The sequence below is a fragment of the Nerophis ophidion genome, linkage group LG02 (assembly GCF_033978795.1).
Source record: "Nerophis ophidion isolate RoL-2023_Sa linkage group LG02, RoL_Noph_v1.0, whole genome shotgun sequence".
NCBI classification, from domain to species: Eukaryota; Metazoa; Chordata; class Actinopteri; order Syngnathiformes; family Syngnathidae; genus Nerophis; species Nerophis ophidion.
In genome coordinates, this window is record NC_084612.1 from 21,521,475 (window position 1) to 21,542,510 (window position 21,036).

The window sequence follows — 21,036 nt, forward strand, 5'->3', positions numbered from 1 at the left end:
TCAATACACAAAATGATACAAGGTATTTTTTAAATTGTATTATGTCATTTAAAATTGGATAGAAAATAAATAGAAACAAATTAGAATAAAATATTTTCAGTACTAATTGACTTTAAAATAATGCAAATTACATTTAAAGTTAAAGTTAAAGTACCAATGATTGTCACACACACACTAGGTGTGGCGAAATTATTCTCTGCATTTGACCCATCCCCTTGTTCACCCCCTGGGAGGTGAGGGGAGCAGTGAGCAGCAGCGGTGCCACGCCCGAGAATCATTTTTGTTGATTTAACCCCCAATTCCAACCCTTGATGCTGAGTGCCAATCAGGGAGGTAATGGGTGCCATTTTTATAGTCTTTGGTATGACTCGGCCGGGGTTTGAACTCACAACCTACTGATCTCAGGGCGGACACTCTAACCACTAGGCCACTGAGTAGTTAATTAACATGATAGAAAAAAATTATAAAATGGAATATAAATATTTGTAATAATATATAAACAAATACTTATATAAATAATTTAAAACATTTAAAAAAATATTTTTATTTAAAATAAGGTAGTAATTATGCATGGTTAGAAGGTTAGAAAAATGGACACTAGACAAGGTGTTGGCCATCACTTATATTTGACTTACATTACACATACAGTGGCATTATCTGCAAATATTATTTTACAGAAAAAATAAATACTTCTAGAATAAAAAAGTCACAATAATACATGTGTACAGTAAAAACAAAAAACTGAAATAAAATAATGTAGCTATCTAGTGTGTCCAAATAGTCATACTCTAAAAACACAAAAACAACACCAAAAGCTGAAAAAAAGAGCAATAAGGCGAACAAATGTTAAAACTCAAAACAGTAATAATAATACACGTTGTCTCCTGTAATACAAAGCTGACATGTGGGCTGTTTTTCTTGAAATGTGTACAACTTCTTAGCATACAGTATGTACGTGGGTTAGTCTTAACCTGTTTAAAACATTAAAAACACCAATTAAATGTTTCTCATGATGTGGCTCTTGCTAGAAAAGGTTAGGACACCCCTGATGTAACTTGAGTTCATTATTGAACACAGTATTTATAACACTTAACAGCTACAGTCGTTTCCTTTCTACAAGCGCAACAAAGGTTACGTCACATCAAGTCAGTGAAAACGGCACATCAGTGATTCCCAGCCACATTTAAAATATTCAGAAAAGACGTTTGCATATTTTTCTATATCACACTAACAAAGAGAAAAGCTGTACATGAAGTTGTGTTGCAGCTAAGACGATGAGTGTTTAAACGAGTAACAGTGACTTGTGCAAACAAGAGTTATGAATTTAAATATCACATGCCATAAATAAATAGTGTTCAATTGAAGCTACACACATGTTTACTGTATTATTATTTTCTTCCATGATTATAGTCCATGTGTAAACATCACCCACCCTTGCGTTGGACCGAACTGTATGAAACATAACGATGTCAAAAGTGGTAATTGTACACGATGTGCGTTGTAACTGTGTGATACCTGTTTGCCCGCAGCATTCTTAAAGTTGTGTGTCCGTGAAGGTGGCGTGCTCCTTCTTAACACTGCTCAGTGCCTTGATGGCATCCGCAAAGTCTTCCTCCACGTACTGAAAGAACAACAACATTACTATCTAGCTGGTAGGGTTGTCCCGATACCAAAATGTATATCGACACTAATACTTTTCAAAATAAAGGGAACTCCCAAAAAAAAAAGAAGTCAATATTGGCTTTATTTTAACAGAAGATCTTACAATACATTAAACATATGTTTCCTATTGCACTCAAAGAAATATTTTAGAAAGGTGAACATAGAAATTAAAAGGCATTAAACACATTAGGCTTTGCTTATTGCACTCAAAGAACAATTTACAATTTTCCATATTAAAAAAAACAAACTTAGATTTATATTGCGCTTTTCTAAACACTCAAAGCGCTCACAGAGAAGTGGGACTCAACATTCATTCACACCTGGTGGTGGTAAGCTACATCAGTAGCCACAGCTGCCCCGGGGTAGACTGACGGAAGCGAGGCAGCCAGTTTGCGCCTACGGCGCCTCCGACCACCACCTATCATTCATTCATCATTCATTCACCAGTGTGAGCAGCATCGGGGGCCAAGGGTGAAGTGTCCTGCCCAAGGACACAACGGCAGCGCTTTTTTGAATGTCAATAGGTGGAAGCGAACCTGCAACCCTCAGGTTTCTGGCCGGCTGCTCTACCCAATACGCCATGCCGCCCCAAATACAGTCTGCCATAAAAAAAGATTAGTTTAGAATGAAAGAAAACACTTTATTGACATTATAATAAATGCGTCACGATGTATGGTACTAAAAACACAATTATGGATAAATGTAGACGGATAAACCATGTAGCAGGTAAAACCAATTGTTAAAGATAAAACACAAATTGTAGGAATTTGCTACAAAATTCAGTCATTTTACTTGCATTAGTTGATGCTAGTTGGGCGGTCATAACTCCATTAATATTTTGCATCTTGCCAAGCAGCTGTGTGCGCGCCTACATATCTTCATGTTATGTATCGACATTTGCACAGCAGGGGAGCTGGTTAACTTATGAGAATAGCGTATGTGTGTTTGCGAGAATGGCAACGTGTCGGCTGAGTGACGTCAGTGAGTGAGTGGGCGTGTAAAGAGAGAGAGAGAGAGGTAGTAGCGTGTGCACTGTGCAGTAGAGTGTTGAAAGGTGTCCTGCAAAACTAATAATAAAGCAACCAGATTGTCAATCGGTGGCCTCGTCAGTCCGACCCAAAAGTGAAGGGTGTTACCCCCAACAAAAACATGGGCCCCGGAGGGAACGTCTGCCTTGTGCTCCTCCACTACGGTCTGCACCAGACATGAACAGCTGGAAAGGTGTAACCTGTCACTATTTAAACTCCTTATGCAGATCTGAATGCTTACTATTTAAATGTTTACCTACGTTTAAAGCAGGGGTGTCAAACTCAAATGCAGAGTGGGCAAACATTTGAAACTGAACAAAGCCGCGGGCCAAGGGTGAACAAATTAACCCTTTAATAGGGACCCAAACAAGTTCTGCATTGAATATTGAATAAGCAAGGCTTGTATAACTTCATAGTGACATGCAAAATCCAGTTTCAAAAGTAATAATAATAATTAAAAAATACCAATGGCATAATAAATCAAATTTAAATAAAAATCAAATGTCTCTTTTCTATTTGCCGGCTTCTGAGGTAAATATCAAAATAAAATTTTCCCACAGACTAATAATACATTTGAAAATAAAATAACAATAATGAATGGATCAAACATTCAAGCCTTGAAGTAGCAAGAGAGAGTGCAAAAATAAAATGTTAATTATTGCTCAGTTTGCTACATTGATTTGCTTTAACACTGAATATGGAACAAGCAACTCTTATATAACATATATACCAACTTTCAAAAAAAACAAACGAAAAAACATCAATGGTATATTAAATAAAATTTTAATAAAAAAATGAATGCCTCTTTTCTATTTGCAGCCTTCTGAGGTTAATATCAACAGTAACTTTTTCCAAAATAAAATAACAATGAGGTAGGCGGGGGAGATGGGGGTGGGTTGTATATTGTAGCATCCCGGAAGAGTTAGTGCTGCAAGGGGTTCTTGGTATTTGTTTTGTTGTGTTTATGTTGTGTTACGGTGCGGTTGTTATCCCCAAAATGTGTTTGTCATTCTTGTTTGGTGTGGGTTCAAAGTGTGGCGCATATTTGTAACAATGTTAAAGTTGTTTATAGGGCCACCCTCAGTGTGACCTGTACGGCTGTTGACTGCATTCACTTGTGTGTGTGTACAAGCCGCATATATTATGTGACTTGTACGCTGTTTGTATGGAGGAAAGGCGGACGTGACAACGGGTTGTAAAGAATGCTAAAGGCAGTGCCTGTATGGCACGCCCCCAATGTTGTTGCCAGGGTGGAAATCGGGAGAATTTCAGGAGAATGGTTGCCCCGGGAGATTTTCGGAAGGACCACTGAACTTCGGGAGTCTCACGGGAAAATCGGGAGGATTGGCAAGTATGAGTATTAGCGGTGAATACGATGTTACGGTATAATACCGGCAGGCTAGCTCTAATGTTAATTTGATATTGCCTCAAGGGCAAAATGAAATTATACGGCGGGCCAAATCTGGCCCGCGGGCCAGAGTTTGACACCCATGGTTTAAAGCAAATGTGGTAATACTAATCGCCATGTTTGGCGAGGCGTATTTTAAAGCAGCACTTGCAGCACGGCGCTTCCCTATTTAAAGTGTAACCTTTAATGTTAGTTTTGACGCCCAAAGAGTGCTTCACGCACTCTTTTTTTAATCAATAGAATTTTCGTTTTTTTTTGCATTTCTTCCTCTCCAAGATGTTATTACTTGTATGCACTTTGTGTGTGCGTTTTGACACACTCAACATCATGCACCCCGGTGTAGTCACTGCCACACAGCAGCATCAACGGTATTGGTATTTTTCAAAGGTGGTATAGTACCGTTTTCAACTGATTAGTACCCCAATACTTTGTTAGCACCGCAATACCGTACAACCCTGCTAGCTGTCTATCTACAGTATGTCTTACCAGTCCGGGGTTGTCCCAGCAGCCTTCGTCCACCATCAGAGCCTTCCTGTCAATGAGCTGACTGAGGCTGTGCTGCAAGGGGTGATGGGAATAGGCCTGCGTCAGGTCACTTTGGCTGGGCACCCTCAGGACAGACATGGGGCTAAATGCAGAGCCGCTGCCCACAATCTTGGTGTCTGAAAAGCCCTAAAATGCACATTTCACTTTAGATTTTGTTGTTACAATGATTTTTTAATGTAACAGTAGTAATAAAATGTAAAAGCAAATGTATGATCAACCACAGCAACAACCATCTCATGGATACTTTATATTTGTATGCTGTATCTACAGTCATGTGAAATTCATAAAACTACTGCTGACCATCTGAAGTGTACGTTAATGTAGGATTTATGCATGTATACATCTATATGGTGTCTTGAGGAATCACTAATCAAACCACGTCTATAGCAGCCACCATTGAGATGATTGCATTTCCATGTCTTTTTTGCAGAGGGCGCATAACTGTACACATACTGTATGCGCTTCTGTAAGCTATGTCTTATAAAACCTGAACTACACCACATACCGTAAGGGTGAAGTATGCCTAAACATGCACACCTACAGGGTTCCTTGTGCTTATGGGTGTCTTGACATAACATTTTAATTTTTTTAAACAATACAATTGGAGCCTTGGGTACTGGCCGATGCCGATATTAACCCAATATGATATGAGCACAAATCAAAGCATATCATTGTTTATATTATAATGTGGAATATTAGAATCTAATTAAACATTACAAATACAGCTCTTAAAATGTTTTATTAAAATCAAGTGAAATTACTCAGATCAATAGAGCAGATTTATGCTTTTTAAGTGGATTGTAAATTTGTTTTTGGCGACACCTTGTGGTCACATTAATTCATTAAATTAAGCTCAATATGCAGACACGTTTGTTATTTGACACTTTCTAACACTTCTGCCTTGGAGACTTTGTATCTGCAAGTAATATGCAACTATATTTGATACTTGTTTGTACTGACAATTGTGGTGTATTGTTCAATTTAGGAATTTTTTTGGCGTATGTCTATGGCTTGTGTGATATTGTGTTTAGCCGTAGTGTACAGTAGCTGCTAGTGCTTAGTAGAGATGAGTTTGCTAGGTATAAAAATTAGCTGAGATTTTTTAATGAAAGGAAGTGCTATTCTAAATGTGTCCACTGGATGTCACAATAACAAATCTTTGTATTCCTGCTGCAAGAGCACAGATCTATATCAGTGTTTGGACACTACGTACTAACACTGCTTATTAGTGATAGTATACAAAATGTGGATTGTTACATTCATGCCTTGATTGTCATAGACGTTGTTGGTAATGTAACCTGTGAAATTCCTCAGCCCCCCAAAATGCTTTATGTACATTGTGTGTTGTATTTATGTGTGGAGACACATTTTCTGGGTGCACATACTGTATGCTAAAATAATTCGTATCACATAATTATAATTTCAGGGGTGATTATTGAAATGAGTCCACATGAGCAAGTTTTGTTGTAGATGATGCTACATACAGTGGGGCAAAAAAGTATTTAGTCAGCCACCGATTGTGCAGGTTCTCCCACTTAAAATAATGACAGGGGTCTGTAATTTTCATCTTAGATACACTTCAACTGTGAGAAACAGAATGTGAAAAAAAAAAAAAATCCAGGAATTCACATTGTAGGAATTTTAAATAATTTATTTGCAAATTATGGTGGAAAATAAGTATTTGGTCAATAACAAAAAATCAACTCAATACTTTGTAATATAACCTTTTTTTGGCAATAACACAGGTCAAACGATTACTCTAGGTCTTTACCAGGTTTGCACACACAGTAGCTGGTATTTTGGCCCATTCCTCTATGCAGATCTCGAGAGCAGTGATGTTTTGGGGCCGTCGCCGAGCAACACAGACTTTCAACTCCCTCCACATATTTTCTATGGGGTTGAGGTCTGGAGACTGGCTAGCCCACTCCAGGACTTTCAAATGCTTCTTACGGAGCCACTCCTTCGCTGCCCGGGTGGTGTGTTTGGGATCATTGTCATGCTGGAAGACCCAGCCACGTTTCATCTTCAAAGCTCTCACTGATGGAACACGACGAGTTGAGTTTATACCAAAAAGTTCTATTTTGGTTTCATCTGACCACATGACACTCCCAATCCTCTGCTGTATCATCCATGTGCTCTCTGGCAAACTTCAGACGGGCCTGGACATGCACTGGCTTAAGCAGGGGGTCCCAGCTCTCTGCAGGTCATTCACCAGGTCTCTCGTGTGGTTCTGGGATTTTTGCTCAGCGTTCTCATAATCATTTTGACCCCACGGGATGAGATCTTGCGTGGAGCCCCAGATCGAGGGAGATTATCAGTGGTCTTGTATGTTTTCCATTTTATGATAAATGCTCCCTTAGTTGATTTTTTCACACCAAGCTGCTTCCCTATCGTAGATTCACTCTTCCCAGTCTGGTGCAGGTCTACAATTCTTTTCCTGGTGTCCTTCGAAAGTTCTTTGGTCTTGGCCATAGTGGAGTTTGGAGTCTGACTATTTGAGGCTGTGGACAGGTGTCTTTTATACAGATAACAAGTTCAAACAAGTGCCATTAATACAGGTAACGAGTGGAGGACAGAAGAGCTTCTTAAAGAAGAAGTTACAGGTCTGTGAGAGCCAGAGATCTTCCTTGTTTGAAGGGACTAAATACTTATTTTCCACCATAAGTTACAAATAAATTATTTAAAATTCCTACAATGTGAATTCCGGTATTTTTTTTTTCACATTCTGTCTCTCACAGTTGAAGTGTACCTATGATGAAAATTACAGACCTCTGTCATCATTTTGAGTGGGAGAACTTGCACAATCGGTGACTGACCAAATACTTTTTTCCCCCACTGTATGTACATGATACACTACATTAGTACATCATTTAAAGAAAATTAGTAAATTACATTCTGTAATTTTATTTTTACATTATTATTCATTTCATCTTCTAAATGATTACACTTTCTTAAACCTTAACCCCAATAGGAGCAATTTAAAACTCTGCCAGACTCAATCCACCTATTTGTCTGATGAACATTTTCACATCACTTATGTAGCAAGTATAAATAACGTCAAATGAAGATAGAATACTATTAACCGCAACATGTAAGTGTAACAAAAAACATTTTGGTGTGTACATTTTTAAAATGTGCTTAGTCTATTTTTCAAACAAAGAAAACATTCTCAAATTCTCTTTATTAGTAAGTTATTATAAAAGTTAAAGTTAAATTACCAATGATTTTCACACACACACTAGGTGTGGCGAAATTATTCTCTGCATTTGACTGATCAACCCCCTGGGTGGTGAGGGGAGCAGTGGGCAGCAGCGGTGCCGCACCCGGGAATCATTTATGGTGATTTAACCCCTAATTCCAACCCTTGATGTTGAGTGCCAAGCAAGGAGGCAATGGGACCCATTTTTTTTTTAGTCTTTGGTATGACTCGGCCGGGGTCACAACCTACCGATCTCAGGGCGGACACTCTAACCACTAGGCCACTTGGGAATAGATTTTCCTTCATGTGGCCCTTGAGCTAAAATTTTTGACACCCTGGCCAAAAGCGTACCAGGTTTACCTTTTGTAAATGACTAAATCACAAAAATACAAGGAAATATCAACTATGTCCGCGTATTGGAGGACATTTAGATATTAACTAGCTTTCGAGCTGTGCAGAAGTATACACGCTGCAGGGCTGCTTGTATCGGAGTTTATATCAGTGACTTTTGATGCCAGCCTATATCATCAGATACTTTTTTTTTTTTTTTTTTGCTGATATTGGATCAGTACACCCCTAGGTGTTTTATTATTTTTCTGACAGATACAATGTTATTGTTCTGTCCTCTATAAAAATATTATTACCATTGTCTGCTGGTTGTATTTACCACAAACCATCTATTATTAAGTTTTTCAAATGTTACTTGCTGATGTGTACAAACCTTGAAGTCAGTTCTTTATCAGTATGGGCAGTATTTCCCTGGTCTCACACAAAGCATGCACACACACAATTACAGCAAACATGCTGAGTGCACAGTACCTCAGTGTACACAGTGTAGCTTTTAAGCGTTACGTTGTTGATCTCAACACAGTCTGCTACTGTGTCAAACTGCAGGGAGTGGGAAACAACGACAACATTTATAAGAGGGGGGCATGAAAGTGGGAGGAGTCTTACTGTGAGACGATCGCAATGAAGCACAGAGCCAGACTGATGTTTAGAACACAAGTCAGGACAAGGCCTCTGAGAGAGACACACAAGGAGAAGAAGACACAGAAAGAGTCACATGAAGCAGAGAGGATGAAGCTGGAGAATGATATGGATCCATTAAATGAATACAAATGAATGAGCAGTCGTGGAGGGTGAGGAAAGGTGCAAATTTGTGGGAAAAAAAATGCTGCTGTCTAATGATTGTGTAAATGTAATTACTGATTTTTGCACTGTTATGTAATTCCTCCGTAAATACACTAATAAAATTAACACAAAGAATTCTGTTTTTATTTGAATTACTAATGTTAAAAATCCATCTATCCATTTTCTACTGCCTGCCCCTTTTGAGGTCACAGGGGTTGCTGGAGCCTAAATTGGGCTCTGAGCAAAGCTCAAACATGCACATCAACTGACTAATTAAAATATTTGTTTTTTGTATAGATAAAGCAAGAACAACAGCAGATAACAATAAATCATAATTTGCTGTATTGGCCAGGTACCAGGCAGAAATAATTTGACTTGGTAGACTGTGCGGTCTTTGTCAACTCTTTATTGATCAAACCTCACAGTTGTTGTGCTCCCACATACTTTATGCCTACTTCCTGTTCTTGCCGACAACACTAAGCCATCTGGGTAATTTAGTGTATGAACATTTAGCTGCACACTGGCATCCTCACTACCTAGTTTACATGTTTTTATTTATGTATTTGATTAAAAAAAAGCTAGTTAAACTCACTATTAAAATTCACGTCATGAGGGCAGCTGCAATAGTTGTATCTTCAAAGCTGTCTTGAATGACAATTAACTTTGTGAGAGATTAATGTAAGATGGCAACACATTCCAGAATGATATACATCTATACATGACTGTATGTTTGAGGGAAGGTGTTGTACACCCTCGACAAGTCGCCAACTCATCACAGGGCCTAATGTTAAATATATAGTTAAATAATATATAGCATTTATGAATTCAACCATGGAATAAAATCAATGCATTTCCTCCCATTACCTCCCTTGGAGGAATTTCTTTAGGTCCCTCGAGAGGTTGCCAAACACACCAAAGAAAAAATATTCAAATTAAGAAAATACTAATAATTTAAATATATTATTTATACAGTATATCTAAATACATTTAATATATAAAATATTTAAAAAAAAAATAGATTTAAATACATTATTACATGTAATTATAGAAAATGTACGGTAATGAGAATTCTAAGATTTTTTTCCTACATTTAAATTTTGATTTAAAAAGTTATTTTATTTTTTTTAAATTGATTTTCAGTTTTCTAACTCCAAACATGTACGGTATAGTTTGCATCCTTATCATCAAACAGTCAAACTCTTACTGTGTATGTCTCTCCTCCAGTCTTCCTGCTCTTCTGAAGCATGACCAGCGGAGGGCGCTCTCTGGCTGATGGATTCTTCCTCAGAGCTCTGGAAACCATGAATAAGAAACCGCACAATCGGGTGGTTCAACTTAGTAGAACAAATATTATGGACAATACTTTCATAATGTTCAGTAGATTGATCTATCAGGAGGCCATAACTATACCTTTGCAGCAGGAGGCCCAACAAAATGGCTAACAAGAAGAGACCCAGCAGCACCAAGAGCAGAATGAACCACAGCTCAGAGTAGATTGGGACGGCTGACATGCTCACCCCATCTTTGCTTGTCTCGTCTGCATCGGTAGAATCTGTATATACAAAATCACAAGGATTATACATGGTCAAGCCACTTTTTCTGTGCGTGCATCTCACACCTGAAATTCAATACCAAACACAATACGTGAACTGGACCTCTTTCACCCAACATCTCAAAGCTTAGCTATTGAAAGAACAACACTGCTGCCACACTAGTGCCTAAACGTGTATATTTGTTTAATAATACCTAACTGTTGAAGTACCTTTTACTCCTTTTACATTTTAAGACTAATTGTTCTACTTGTCAATGATGCTTTATGTAAACATCAACCTGCCGAAGGGACTAAAGATGGAAATTAGCCGTTGGTTATAATCTTGCACATTTACATGTATATGTCCATTAATATGTATTGTCTCTATTTTAACTAAAAAATAAATAAACTCTAGATATAGATCAGGTAGCAGTAAGGGCTCTAGTCCAACCACTAAATAAGATGTTCCACTATAATATTTTTCATACTGTAGATCAGGGCTGTCAAAGTCAAATACAGAGTGGGCCAAAATTTTAAACTGAACAAAGCCGCGGGCCAAGGGTTGAACAAATGAACCTTTTAATAGGGTCCCAAACAAGTTTTGCATTGAATATTGAACAAGCAAGGCTTATATAACTTCATAGTGACATGCAAAATCCAGTTTCAGATAATAATAATAATAATAATAATAGTTAAAAAATATCAATGGCATATCAAATAAAATTTAAATACAAATTGAGTGCCTCTTTTCTATTTGCAGCCTTCTGAGGTAAATGTCAAAATAAACTTTGTCCACAGGCTAATAATACATTTGAAGATAAAATAACAATAATGAATGAATCAAACATTCAAGCTTTGAAGTAACCAGAGAAAGTGCATGAATAAATTGTTTGCTACACTGATTTGCTTTAATACTGAATATGGAACAAGCAATAATTATATAACTTAATGGTGCAAAATCAAAAAACAAACGAAAAAAAATAAATGGTCAAATAAATACCATTTAAATAAAACATTTAATGCCTCTTTTCTATTTGCAGCCTTCTGAGGTAAATATCAACATTACATTTTTCCACAGGCTAATTAATCTTAAAATAAAACAATAATGAGATGGGTGGGGTTGGTGGTGGGGGCTGGTTTTGGTGGTAGTCAGTGCTGCAAGGGGTTCTGGGTATTTGTTCTGTTTATGTTGTGTTAAGGTGCGGATGTTCTCCCGAAATGTGTTTGTCATTCTTGTATGGTGTGGGTTCACAGCGTGGCGCATATTTGTAACAGTGTTAAAGTTGTTTATACGGCCACCCTGTATGGCTGTTGAGCAAGTATGCATGGCATTCACTTAAGTGTAGGTACAAGTCGCATATATCATGTGACTTGGCCGGCACGCTGTTTGTATGGAGTAAAAGCGGACGTGACAACATATTGTAGACAACGCTAAAGGCAGTGCCTTTATAGTACCGTCAGGCCAGCTCTAATGTTAATTTTATATTGCCTCAAGGGCCAAATGAAATTGTACGGCGGGCCAAATTTGACACCCATGCTGTAGATGTTTGTGAAGGTAAAAAAATGTTGCTTAGACCTGCAGCAGGGCTGTATCTGACTGTAGGAGTGGTGGCACTGCCGCTGTCTGTGGTACACGTCACTTGAAATGATAGAGCTGAAAAAGACAGAGGGAGAAATACATTTGACAATATTTGCAAAAAGGAACAAGAGAAGAGAGAAAACAGTGATATGATGTCACAGTTCAAGCAGAAATGTTTTTATGATGAAATTAAAATAACTGATCTAAAGTGTGTATCCCAGTGAAGATTGTTATGAATGTGCGCACTCACCTTTCTGTGACATGCGTAAAACATGAAGATAGCTGTAGAAGCCACTGTAGATCCTGAGCTGGCTCTCGGTAACAGTGTACTCCTTCAGGTAGCCGTTTAGGGAGAAGGACTCGGTCCAGTTCAGCCATACGACCGTCAGGTTGCTGCCCACAGTCAGGGGTGAGACATACTGCGGAGCTGCGAGGAAAGACATGCATTTAGTTACACAAGCAGTGGATGTAAATGATAGTAGCAAAGTGAGAAGATGCAGGGATGTGACTGACCTTCAGTGAGAGTGACAACAGCAGTCCAATTGGAGGCGGTGCTGCCCATGTTGTTGAAGCAGGACACCCTCAGCTCATAGCTGGTATAAGGCTGGAGACCTACAAAGTTTTGTTTTTCACATTAAACATACTATGCGCAAGGTGCAACTCTGTATGTTACAAATATATGTTTGGTCAAAATACACAATATTAGGTACATCTTCAATTTTGCCTTAAAACAACTGTAATACTCATTTTTGTCAAAGTGAACCTGTGATGATTTTCCTCTTTCCTGACTTATACATGTTACATTGTTGTGTTTTTGTGTTCAATAATGTCAAAGCATCAAATCATAAGGTTCATGCATTTGGATGAGAGCCTGTAAGCAGTTTTGAAACCGCCATGTCTTGCCGCCTTTTTTTAACAGCGGGCCAGATGTACTTATGTGGGCATTCCAGTATATTCTTCTGGCCAGCTTGCTCTTGACTTCGAGCTGGAGCTTCATGTGTCATGCCTTCTGCCCTCACGCCTTCCTGTCTGCTCTGATGTTTACAAAAGAAACAACGTATGTGTTTGTTTGTCCACAAAATTGTACATGGGACTGTTTTGATAATATGAACCAATGCAAAGTTGGATTGACCGCTAAACTGTTGCTGTAAGACGGTGCCACTTCAACAAAAAAAGGCTGTGTTGGTGCCGTAGGTCAATTTATCAGTGTCGTAACTGTTAAATTTGTGCAAAAGAGGTTGTCTGTGTAACATTAGTATACCGAAAAGGGAGTTAATGTAAATTTTTCAATCAAGCTTTTAGTTTTACCACATAAATAGACGTGGATAAAGTACTGTATTACTGTTATTTAACGATGGCATGCGAACAATAACTGATGTTCAACATGCAGTGGGATATGTGTGACCTTGTCTGAAAACCCGCCCACTATGTTCGTCTTCAATATTGTGCCTCTCTTGTGGAGCAATCTACCTGTGAGGAAAAAGCCTCTCACTAAGGCTGAAATACTTTTACAACACATCATACTGACAGTAAATGTGCAGTATACCTGAGCAATGTTGTCTTTACACAGCTCTTACATTGGACATTAATAGAAGGGTACCTAATAAAGCATCTAGTGAGTGTATCCAACTATAAACTACTCAGCAGTTATAAATTAAAATAATTTTTCTGTCGGGTAATTCTACATGTATTGCATATGAACAAATTTAAAGGAACCTGTAACATTGTAGCTACGCCTCTTGCCAAAGAATCTCATTTCTGCTGGTCCAGTAACACAAGGGTGAGCCACAGGCTGGGCGGGCTGCGGGCAGGCTATTCTGAGATGTAGCTCACAGCTGGATACAGGTGAGGTGGGGGGCAAAAAATAAGAGATGAGATTACATCATTGATGAAAGTTGAGTGCAACCTATTTAACTTTGTTTTAAATGTTTACGTTTTTTTCCCCTCACCTCTCAATGATTCCATTGGGCTCCAGAGGCTCCATCCACGCCAGCTGGGCAGAGCGGGAAGTGAGCGTGATGGGACGAGGAGGCGACTGGCGTGCTGGGGGCGCAGGCAGGGTGCGTAGCACAACCAGCGGCCCTCGGCTACAACACTGTGATACAAGTACAGTAAATGGTGCATGAAATCAATGGTGTTATTACCAAAATTTGAATAACATATCTATAAGATTTGAATGCTGTGTTACATCCATATACAATATAAATACAATACTTCATCTGGAGAATCTGGATAAAGAACTTAATACAACAATGCATAATTACCGTTATTAACACCCGTGCCCTGTCTATTTTTTTAGTTTGCATAATATTTCCTGGTTCCTGAAGGATGACAAATAGATGTAATAAAGCAGAATGTTTTAATTCCATCCATCCATCCATCTTCTTCCGCTTATCCGAGGTCGGGTCGCGGGGGCAACAGCCTAAGCAGGGAAACTCAGACTTCCCTTTCCCCAGCCACTTCGTCTAGCTCTTAACGGGGGATCCCGAGGCGTTCCCAGGGCAGCCGGGAGACATAGTCTTCCCAACTTGTCCTGGGTCTTCCCCGTGGCCTCCTACCGATTGGACGTGCCCTAAACACCTCCCTAGGGAGGCGTTCGGGTGGCATCCTGACCAGATGCCCGAACCACCTCATCTGGCTCCTCTCGATGTGGAGGAGCAGCGGCTTTACTTTGAGCTCCTCCCGGATGGCAGAGCTTCTCACCCTATCTCTAAGGGAGAGCCCCGCCACCCGCCGGAGGAAACTCATTTCGGCCGCTTGTACCCGTGATCTTATCCTTTCGGTCATGACCCAAAGCTCATGACCATAGGTGAGGGTGGGAACGTAGATCGACCAGTAAATTGAGAGCTTTGCCTTCCGGCTCAGCTCTTTCTTCACCACAACGGATCGGTACAACGTCCGCATTACTGAAGACGCCGCACCGATCCGCCTGTCGATCTCACGATCCACTCTTCCCTCACTCGTGAACAAGACTCCTAGGTACTTGAACTCTTCCACTTGGGGCAGGGTCTCCTCCCCAACCCGGAGATGGGACTCCACCCTTTTCCGGGCGAGAACCATGGACTCGGACTTGGAGGTGCTGATTCTCATTCCGGTCGCTTCACGCTCGGTTGCAAACCGATCCAGTGAGAGCTGAAGATCCCGGTCAGATGAAGCCATCAGGCCCACATCATCTGCAAAAAGCAGAGACCTAATTCTGCGGTCACCAAACCGGAACCCCTCAACGCCTTGACTGCGCCTAGAAATTCTGTCCATAAAAGTTATGAACAGAATCTGTGACAAAGGACAGCCTTGGCGGAGTCCAACCCTCACTGGAAATGTGTTCGACTTACTGCCGGCAATGCGGACCAAGCTCTGGCACTGATCGTACAGGGAGCGGACCGCCACAATAAGACAGTCCGATACCCCATACTCTCTGAGCACTCCCCACAGGACTTCCCGAGGGACATGGTCGAATGCCTTCTCCAAGTCCACAAAGCACATGTAGACTGGTTGGGCAAACTCCCATGCACCCTCAAGAACCCTGCCGAGAGTATAGAGCTGGTCCACAGTTCCACGACCAGGACGAAAACCACACTGTTCCTCCTGAATCCGAAGTTCGACTATCCGGCGTAGCCTCCTCTCCAGTACACCTGAATAAACCTTACCGGGAAGGCTGAGGAGTGTGATCCCACGATAGTTGGAACACACCCTCTGGTCCCCCTTCATAAAGAGAGGAACAACCACCCCGGTCTGCCAATCCAGAGGTACCGCCCCCGATGTCCACGCGATGCTGCAGTGTCTTGTCAACCAGGACAGCCCCACAGCATCCAGAGCCTTAAGGAACTCCGGGCGGATCTCGTCCACCCCCGGGGCCTTGCCACCGAGGAGCTTTTTAACTACCTCAGCGACCTCAGCCCCAGAAATAGGAGAGTCCACCACAGATTCCCCAGGCACTGCTTCCTCATTGGAAGACGTGTTGGTGGGATTGAGGAGGTCTTCGAAGTATTCCTTCCACCTATCCACAACATCCGCAGTTGAGGTCAGCAGAACACCATCCGCACCATACACGGTGTTGATAGTGCACTGCTTCCCCTTCCTGAGGCGGCGGACGGTGGTCCAGAATCGCTTCGAAGCCGTCCGGAAGTCGTTTTCCATGGCTTCCCCAAACTCCTCCCATGTCCGAGTTTTTGCCTCAGCGACCGCCGAAGCCGCACACCGCTTGGCCTGTCGGTACCTGTCCACTGCCTCCGGAGTCCTATGAGCCAAAAGGACCCGATAGGACTCCTTCTTCAGCTTGACGGCATCCCTCACCGCTGGTGTCCACCAGGGGGTTTTAGGATTGCCGCCCCGACAGGCACAAACTACCTTGCGGCCACAGCTCCGATCAGCCGCCTCGACAATAGAGGTGCGGAACATGGTCCACTCGGACTCAATGTCCAGCACCTCCCTCGTGACATGTTCGAAGTTCTTCCGGAGGTGGGAATTGAAACTTTCTCTGACAGGAGACTCTGCCAGACATTCCCAGCAGACCCTCACAATGGGTTTGGGCCTGCCAGGTCGGTCCGGTATCCTCCCCCACCATCGCAGCCAACTCACCACCAGGTGGTGATCGGTAGAAAGCTCCGCCCCTCTCTTCACCCGAGTGTCCAAGACATGAGGCCGCAAATCCGATGACACAACTACAAAGTCGATCATGGAACTGCGGCCTAGGGTGTCCTGGTGCCAAGTGCACATATGGACACCCTTATGTTTGAACATGGTGTTTGTAATTGACAAATTGTGACGAGCACAAAAGTCCAATAACAAAACACCACTCGGGTTCAGATCCGGGCGGCCATTCTTCCCAATCACGCCTCTCCAGGTTTCACTGTCGTTGCCAACATGAGCGTTGAAGTCCCCCAGTAGGACAAGGGAATCACCCGGGGGAGCACTTTCCAGTACTCCCTCGAGTGTACCCAAAAAGGGTGGGTACTCTGAACTGCAGTTTGGTGCGTAAGCACAAACAACAGTCAGGACCCGTTCCCCCCACCCGAAGGCGGAGGGAGGCTACCCTTTCGTCCACTGGGTTGAACTCCAACGTGCAGGCTTTAAGCCGGGGGGCAACCAAAATTGCCACCCGCCCGTCGCCTCTCACTGCTGGCAACGCCAGAGTGGAAGAGGGTCCAGTCCCTCTCGAGAGAAGTGGTTACAGAGCCCTTGCTGTGCGTCGAAGTGAGTCCGACTATATCCAGCCGGAACTTCTCCACTTCGCGCACTAGCTCAGGCTCTTTCCCCCCAGTGAGGTGACGTTCCACGTCCCAAGAGCTAGCTTCTGTAGCCGAGGATCAGACCGCCAAGTGCCCTGCCTTCGGCTTCTGCCCAGCTCACATTGCACCCGACCTCTATGGCCCCTGCTATGGGTGGTGAGCCCATTGGAGGGGTGACCCACGTTGCCTCTTCGGGCTGTGCCCGGCCGGGCCCCATGGGAACAGGCCCGGCCACCAGGCACTCGCCATCGTGCCCCACCTCGGGGCCTGGCTCCAGAGGGGGGCCCCGGTGACCCGCGTCCGGGCGAGGGAAATCTGGGTCCATGTTTTGTCTTCTTCATAGAGGTCTTCGAGTTGCTCTTTGTCTGATCCCTCACCTAGAACCCGTTTGCCTTGGGAAACCCTACCAGGGGGCATAAAGCCCCCGGACAACATAGCTCCAGGATCATTGGGACACACAAACTCCTCTACCACGATAAGGTGGCAGCTCAGAGAGGAGATGTTTTAATTCATTATTTTTTAAATAAGAAAGCATTGTATATTATGTATAACTCACTGATTGTTCCATATCTAATATACTGTATTGAAGTGTGGGGTAGTGACTGTAAAACATTTTAAAATACAATCTTCCTCCTGCAGAAAAGAACTGGAAATGCATACAGGGAAGCCACAAACCCAATATTCAAACAGTTAAACCTATTAAAATTTCATGAACTGGTAGAGTATAATATCTTAAAAATCATGTACAAAGCTCATAAAACAATTCTACCAAAAACTTTCAAAACAGAAATGTAAAAAGAGAAAGTAATTGTAATTTGAAAGAAACGGAGATATTTAATAAAACTAGATTTAGAACAGTCACAATGGAAAAAAGTAGTTCAATCAGATGTGTTTATGGAGCAAACTTGATAGTGTAATAATACAATAACAATACATCTCTTTCTGTATTCAAAAAACATGTAAAAACCATGATGATGAAAATATATGACTGAGTAAAATTATTTCTTCATTATTGGTTTAGTTCTCCTATCTGAGCTGCCACCTTATCGTGGTAGTTTGCGTGTCCCAATGATCCGAGGAGCTTTGTTGTCTGGGGGCTTCCATGCCCCCTGGTAGGGTTTTGACTGATTGATTGAAACTTTTAGTAGATTGCACAGTACAGGACATATTCCGTACAATTGACTACTAAATGGTAACACCTGAATAAGTTTTTCAACTTGTTTAAGTCGGGGTCCACGTTAATCAATTCATGGTACGTCTCCCAGGACAAACAGGTCCTAGGTGAGGGATCAGACAAAGAGCAGCTTGAAGACTTCTATGGGAATACAAAAACAGAGACTCCGATTTCCCTCGCCGGGACGCGCGTCACGGGGGCCCCCTCTCTGGAGCCAGGCCTATAGTTGGGGCATGATCGCGAGCCTGTCCTCATGGGGCCCGAAGAGGCAATGTGGGTCCCCCCTCCAATGGGCTCACCACTCATGGGAGGGGCCATAGAGGTCGGGTGAGTTGTGAGCTGGGCGGCAGCCGAAGGCAGGGCACTTGGCGGTCCGATCCTCAGCTACATAAGCTAGCACTTGGGACGTGGAATGTCACCTCACTGGGGGAAAAGGAGCCTGAGCTAGTGTTCGAGGTGGAGAAGTTCCGGCTGGATATAGTTGGACTCACATCGACGCACAGCAAGGGCTCTGGAACCAGTTCTCTCAAGAGGGGCTGGACTCCCTTCCACACTGGTGTTGCATGCAGTGAGAGGGGACGGGTTGGGGTAGCAATTCTTGGCTCAAAGCAATCACATTGCAGTTCAGCGCAGTGGACAAGAGGGTAGCTTGCCTCCGCCTTCGGGTGGGGGGACGTGCCCTGACTGTTGTTTGTACTTACGCACCAAACAGCAGTTCAGAGTACCCACCCTTTTTGGATACACTCGAGGCAGTACTGGAAAGTGCTCCCCCGGGTTATTCCCTTGTCCTACTGGAGGACTTCAACCTTCATGTTGGCAACGAAAGTGAAACCTGGAGAGACGTGATTGGGAAGAATGGTAGCCCGGATCTAAACCCGAGTGGTGTTTTGTTATTAGACTTTTGTGCTCGTCAATGACTGTCCATAACAAACACCATGTTCAAACATAAGGGTGTCCATATGTGCACTTGGCACCAGGACACCCTAGGCCGCAGTTCCATGATCTACTTTGTAGTTGTGTCATCGGATTTGCGGCCTCATGTTTTGGACACTCGGATGAAGAGAGGGGCAGAGCTTTCTACCGATCACTACCTGGTGGTGAGTTGGCTGCGATGGTGGGGGAGGATGCCGGACAGACCTGGTAGGCCCAAACGCAGTGTGAGGGTCTGCAGGGAACGTCTGGCAGAGTCTCCTGTTAGAGAGTTTCAATTCCCACCTCCGGAAGAATTTTGAACATGTCATGAGGCAGATGCTGGACATTGAGTCCGAGTGGACCATGTTCCGCACCTCTATTGTCGAGGCGGCTGATTGGAGCTGTGGCCGCAAGGTAGTTGGTGCCTGTCGTGGCGGTAATCCTAGAACCCGTTGGTGGACACCGGCAATGAGGGATGCCGTCAAACTGAGGAAAGAGTCCTATCGAGTTCTTTTGGCTCAAAGGACTCCGGAGGCAGCGGACAGGTACCGACAGACCAAGCGGTGTGCGGCTTCAGAGGCAAAAACTCTGACATGGGAGGAGTTCTGGTAAGACATGGAAAACGATTTCTGGACGGCTTCGAAGTGATTCTAGACCACTATCCGCCGCCTCAGGAAAGGGAAGCAGTGCACTGTCAACACTGTGTATGGTGAGGATGGTGTTCTGCTGACCTAACTGCGGATGTTGTGGATCGGTGGAGGGAATACTTCGAACACCTCCTCCATCCCACTAACATGTCTCCCTATGAGGGAGCAGTGCCTGGGGAATCTGTGGGGGGCTCTCCTATTTCTGGGGATGAGGTTGCTGAGGTAGTTAAAAAGCTCCTCGGTGGCAAGGCCCCGGGGGTGGATGAGATCCGCCCGGAGTTCCTCAAGGCTCTGGATGCTGTGGGGCTGTCTTGGTTGATGTTTTCAGCATCGCGTGGACATCGGGAGCGGTACCTCTGGATTGGCAGACCGGGGTGGTGGTTCCTCTCTTTAAGAAGGAGAACCGGAGGGTGTGTTCCAACTATTGTGGGATTACACTCCTCAGCCTTCCCGGTAAGGTCTATTCAGGTGTACTGGAGAGGAAGGGACGCCGGATAGGCGAACCTTGGATTCAGAAGGAACAGTATGGTTTTCGTCCTGATCGTGGAACTATACGCTCGGCAGGGTCCTTGAGGGTGCATGGGAGTTTGCCCAACCAGTATACATGTGCTTTGTTTGCCCAACCAGTCTACATGTGCTTTGTGGACTTGAAGAAGGCATTTGACCGTGTCCCCTCGGGAAGTCCTGTGGGGAGTGCTCAGAGAGTATGGGGTATCGGACTGTCTGATTGTGGCTTTCCGCTCCCTGTACGATCAGTGTCAGAGTGTCTAAATCTAGTTTTATTAAAGAGCTCAGTTCTTTTCAAATTACAATTACTTTCTCTTTTTACAAATCAGTTTTGTCCGCATTGCCGGCAGTAAGTCGGACACGTTTCCAGTGAGGGTTGGACTCTGCCAAGGCTGCCCTTTGTCACCGATTTTATTCATAACTTCTATGGACAGAATTTCTAGGCGCAGTCAAGGCATCGAGGGGATCTGGTTTGGTGGCTGCA

General features: G+C 42.9%; 1 protein-coding gene across 5 annotated transcripts in view; it reads right to left on the reverse strand.

The window, feature by feature from the left end:
• Positions 1 to 553: 553 nt before the first annotated feature.
• Positions 554 to 21,036, reverse strand: part of ush2a (Usher syndrome 2A (autosomal recessive, mild)) — a 400,820-nt gene continuing 380,337 nt past the window's right edge. For 2 of the 5 annotated variants that reach the window (XM_061879051.1, XM_061879048.1), the window contains exons 85-94: positions 14,034 to 14,179; positions 13,801 to 13,919; positions 12,598 to 12,696; positions 12,335 to 12,511; positions 12,082 to 12,159; positions 10,385 to 10,526; positions 10,179 to 10,266; positions 8,663 to 8,731; positions 4,585 to 4,770; positions 554 to 1,621 (exon numbers count right to left, since the gene is read on the reverse strand). In XM_061879051.1, coding sequence (XP_061735035.1) covers positions 1,535 to 1,621; positions 4,585 to 4,770; positions 8,663 to 8,731; positions 10,179 to 10,266; positions 10,385 to 10,526; positions 12,082 to 12,159; positions 12,335 to 12,511; positions 12,598 to 12,696; positions 13,801 to 13,919; positions 14,034 to 14,179 — 1,191 coding nt within the window. In that variant the 3' untranslated portion in view covers positions 554 to 1,534. Of the gene's footprint in view, positions 1,622 to 4,584; positions 4,771 to 8,662; positions 8,732 to 8,797; positions 8,864 to 10,178; positions 10,267 to 10,384; positions 10,527 to 12,081; positions 12,160 to 12,334; positions 12,512 to 12,597; positions 12,697 to 13,800; positions 13,920 to 14,033; positions 14,180 to 21,036 lie in introns of all 5 variants that reach the window. The other 3 variants (XM_061879060.1, XM_061879067.1, XM_061879076.1) reach the window with 3 other exon arrangements.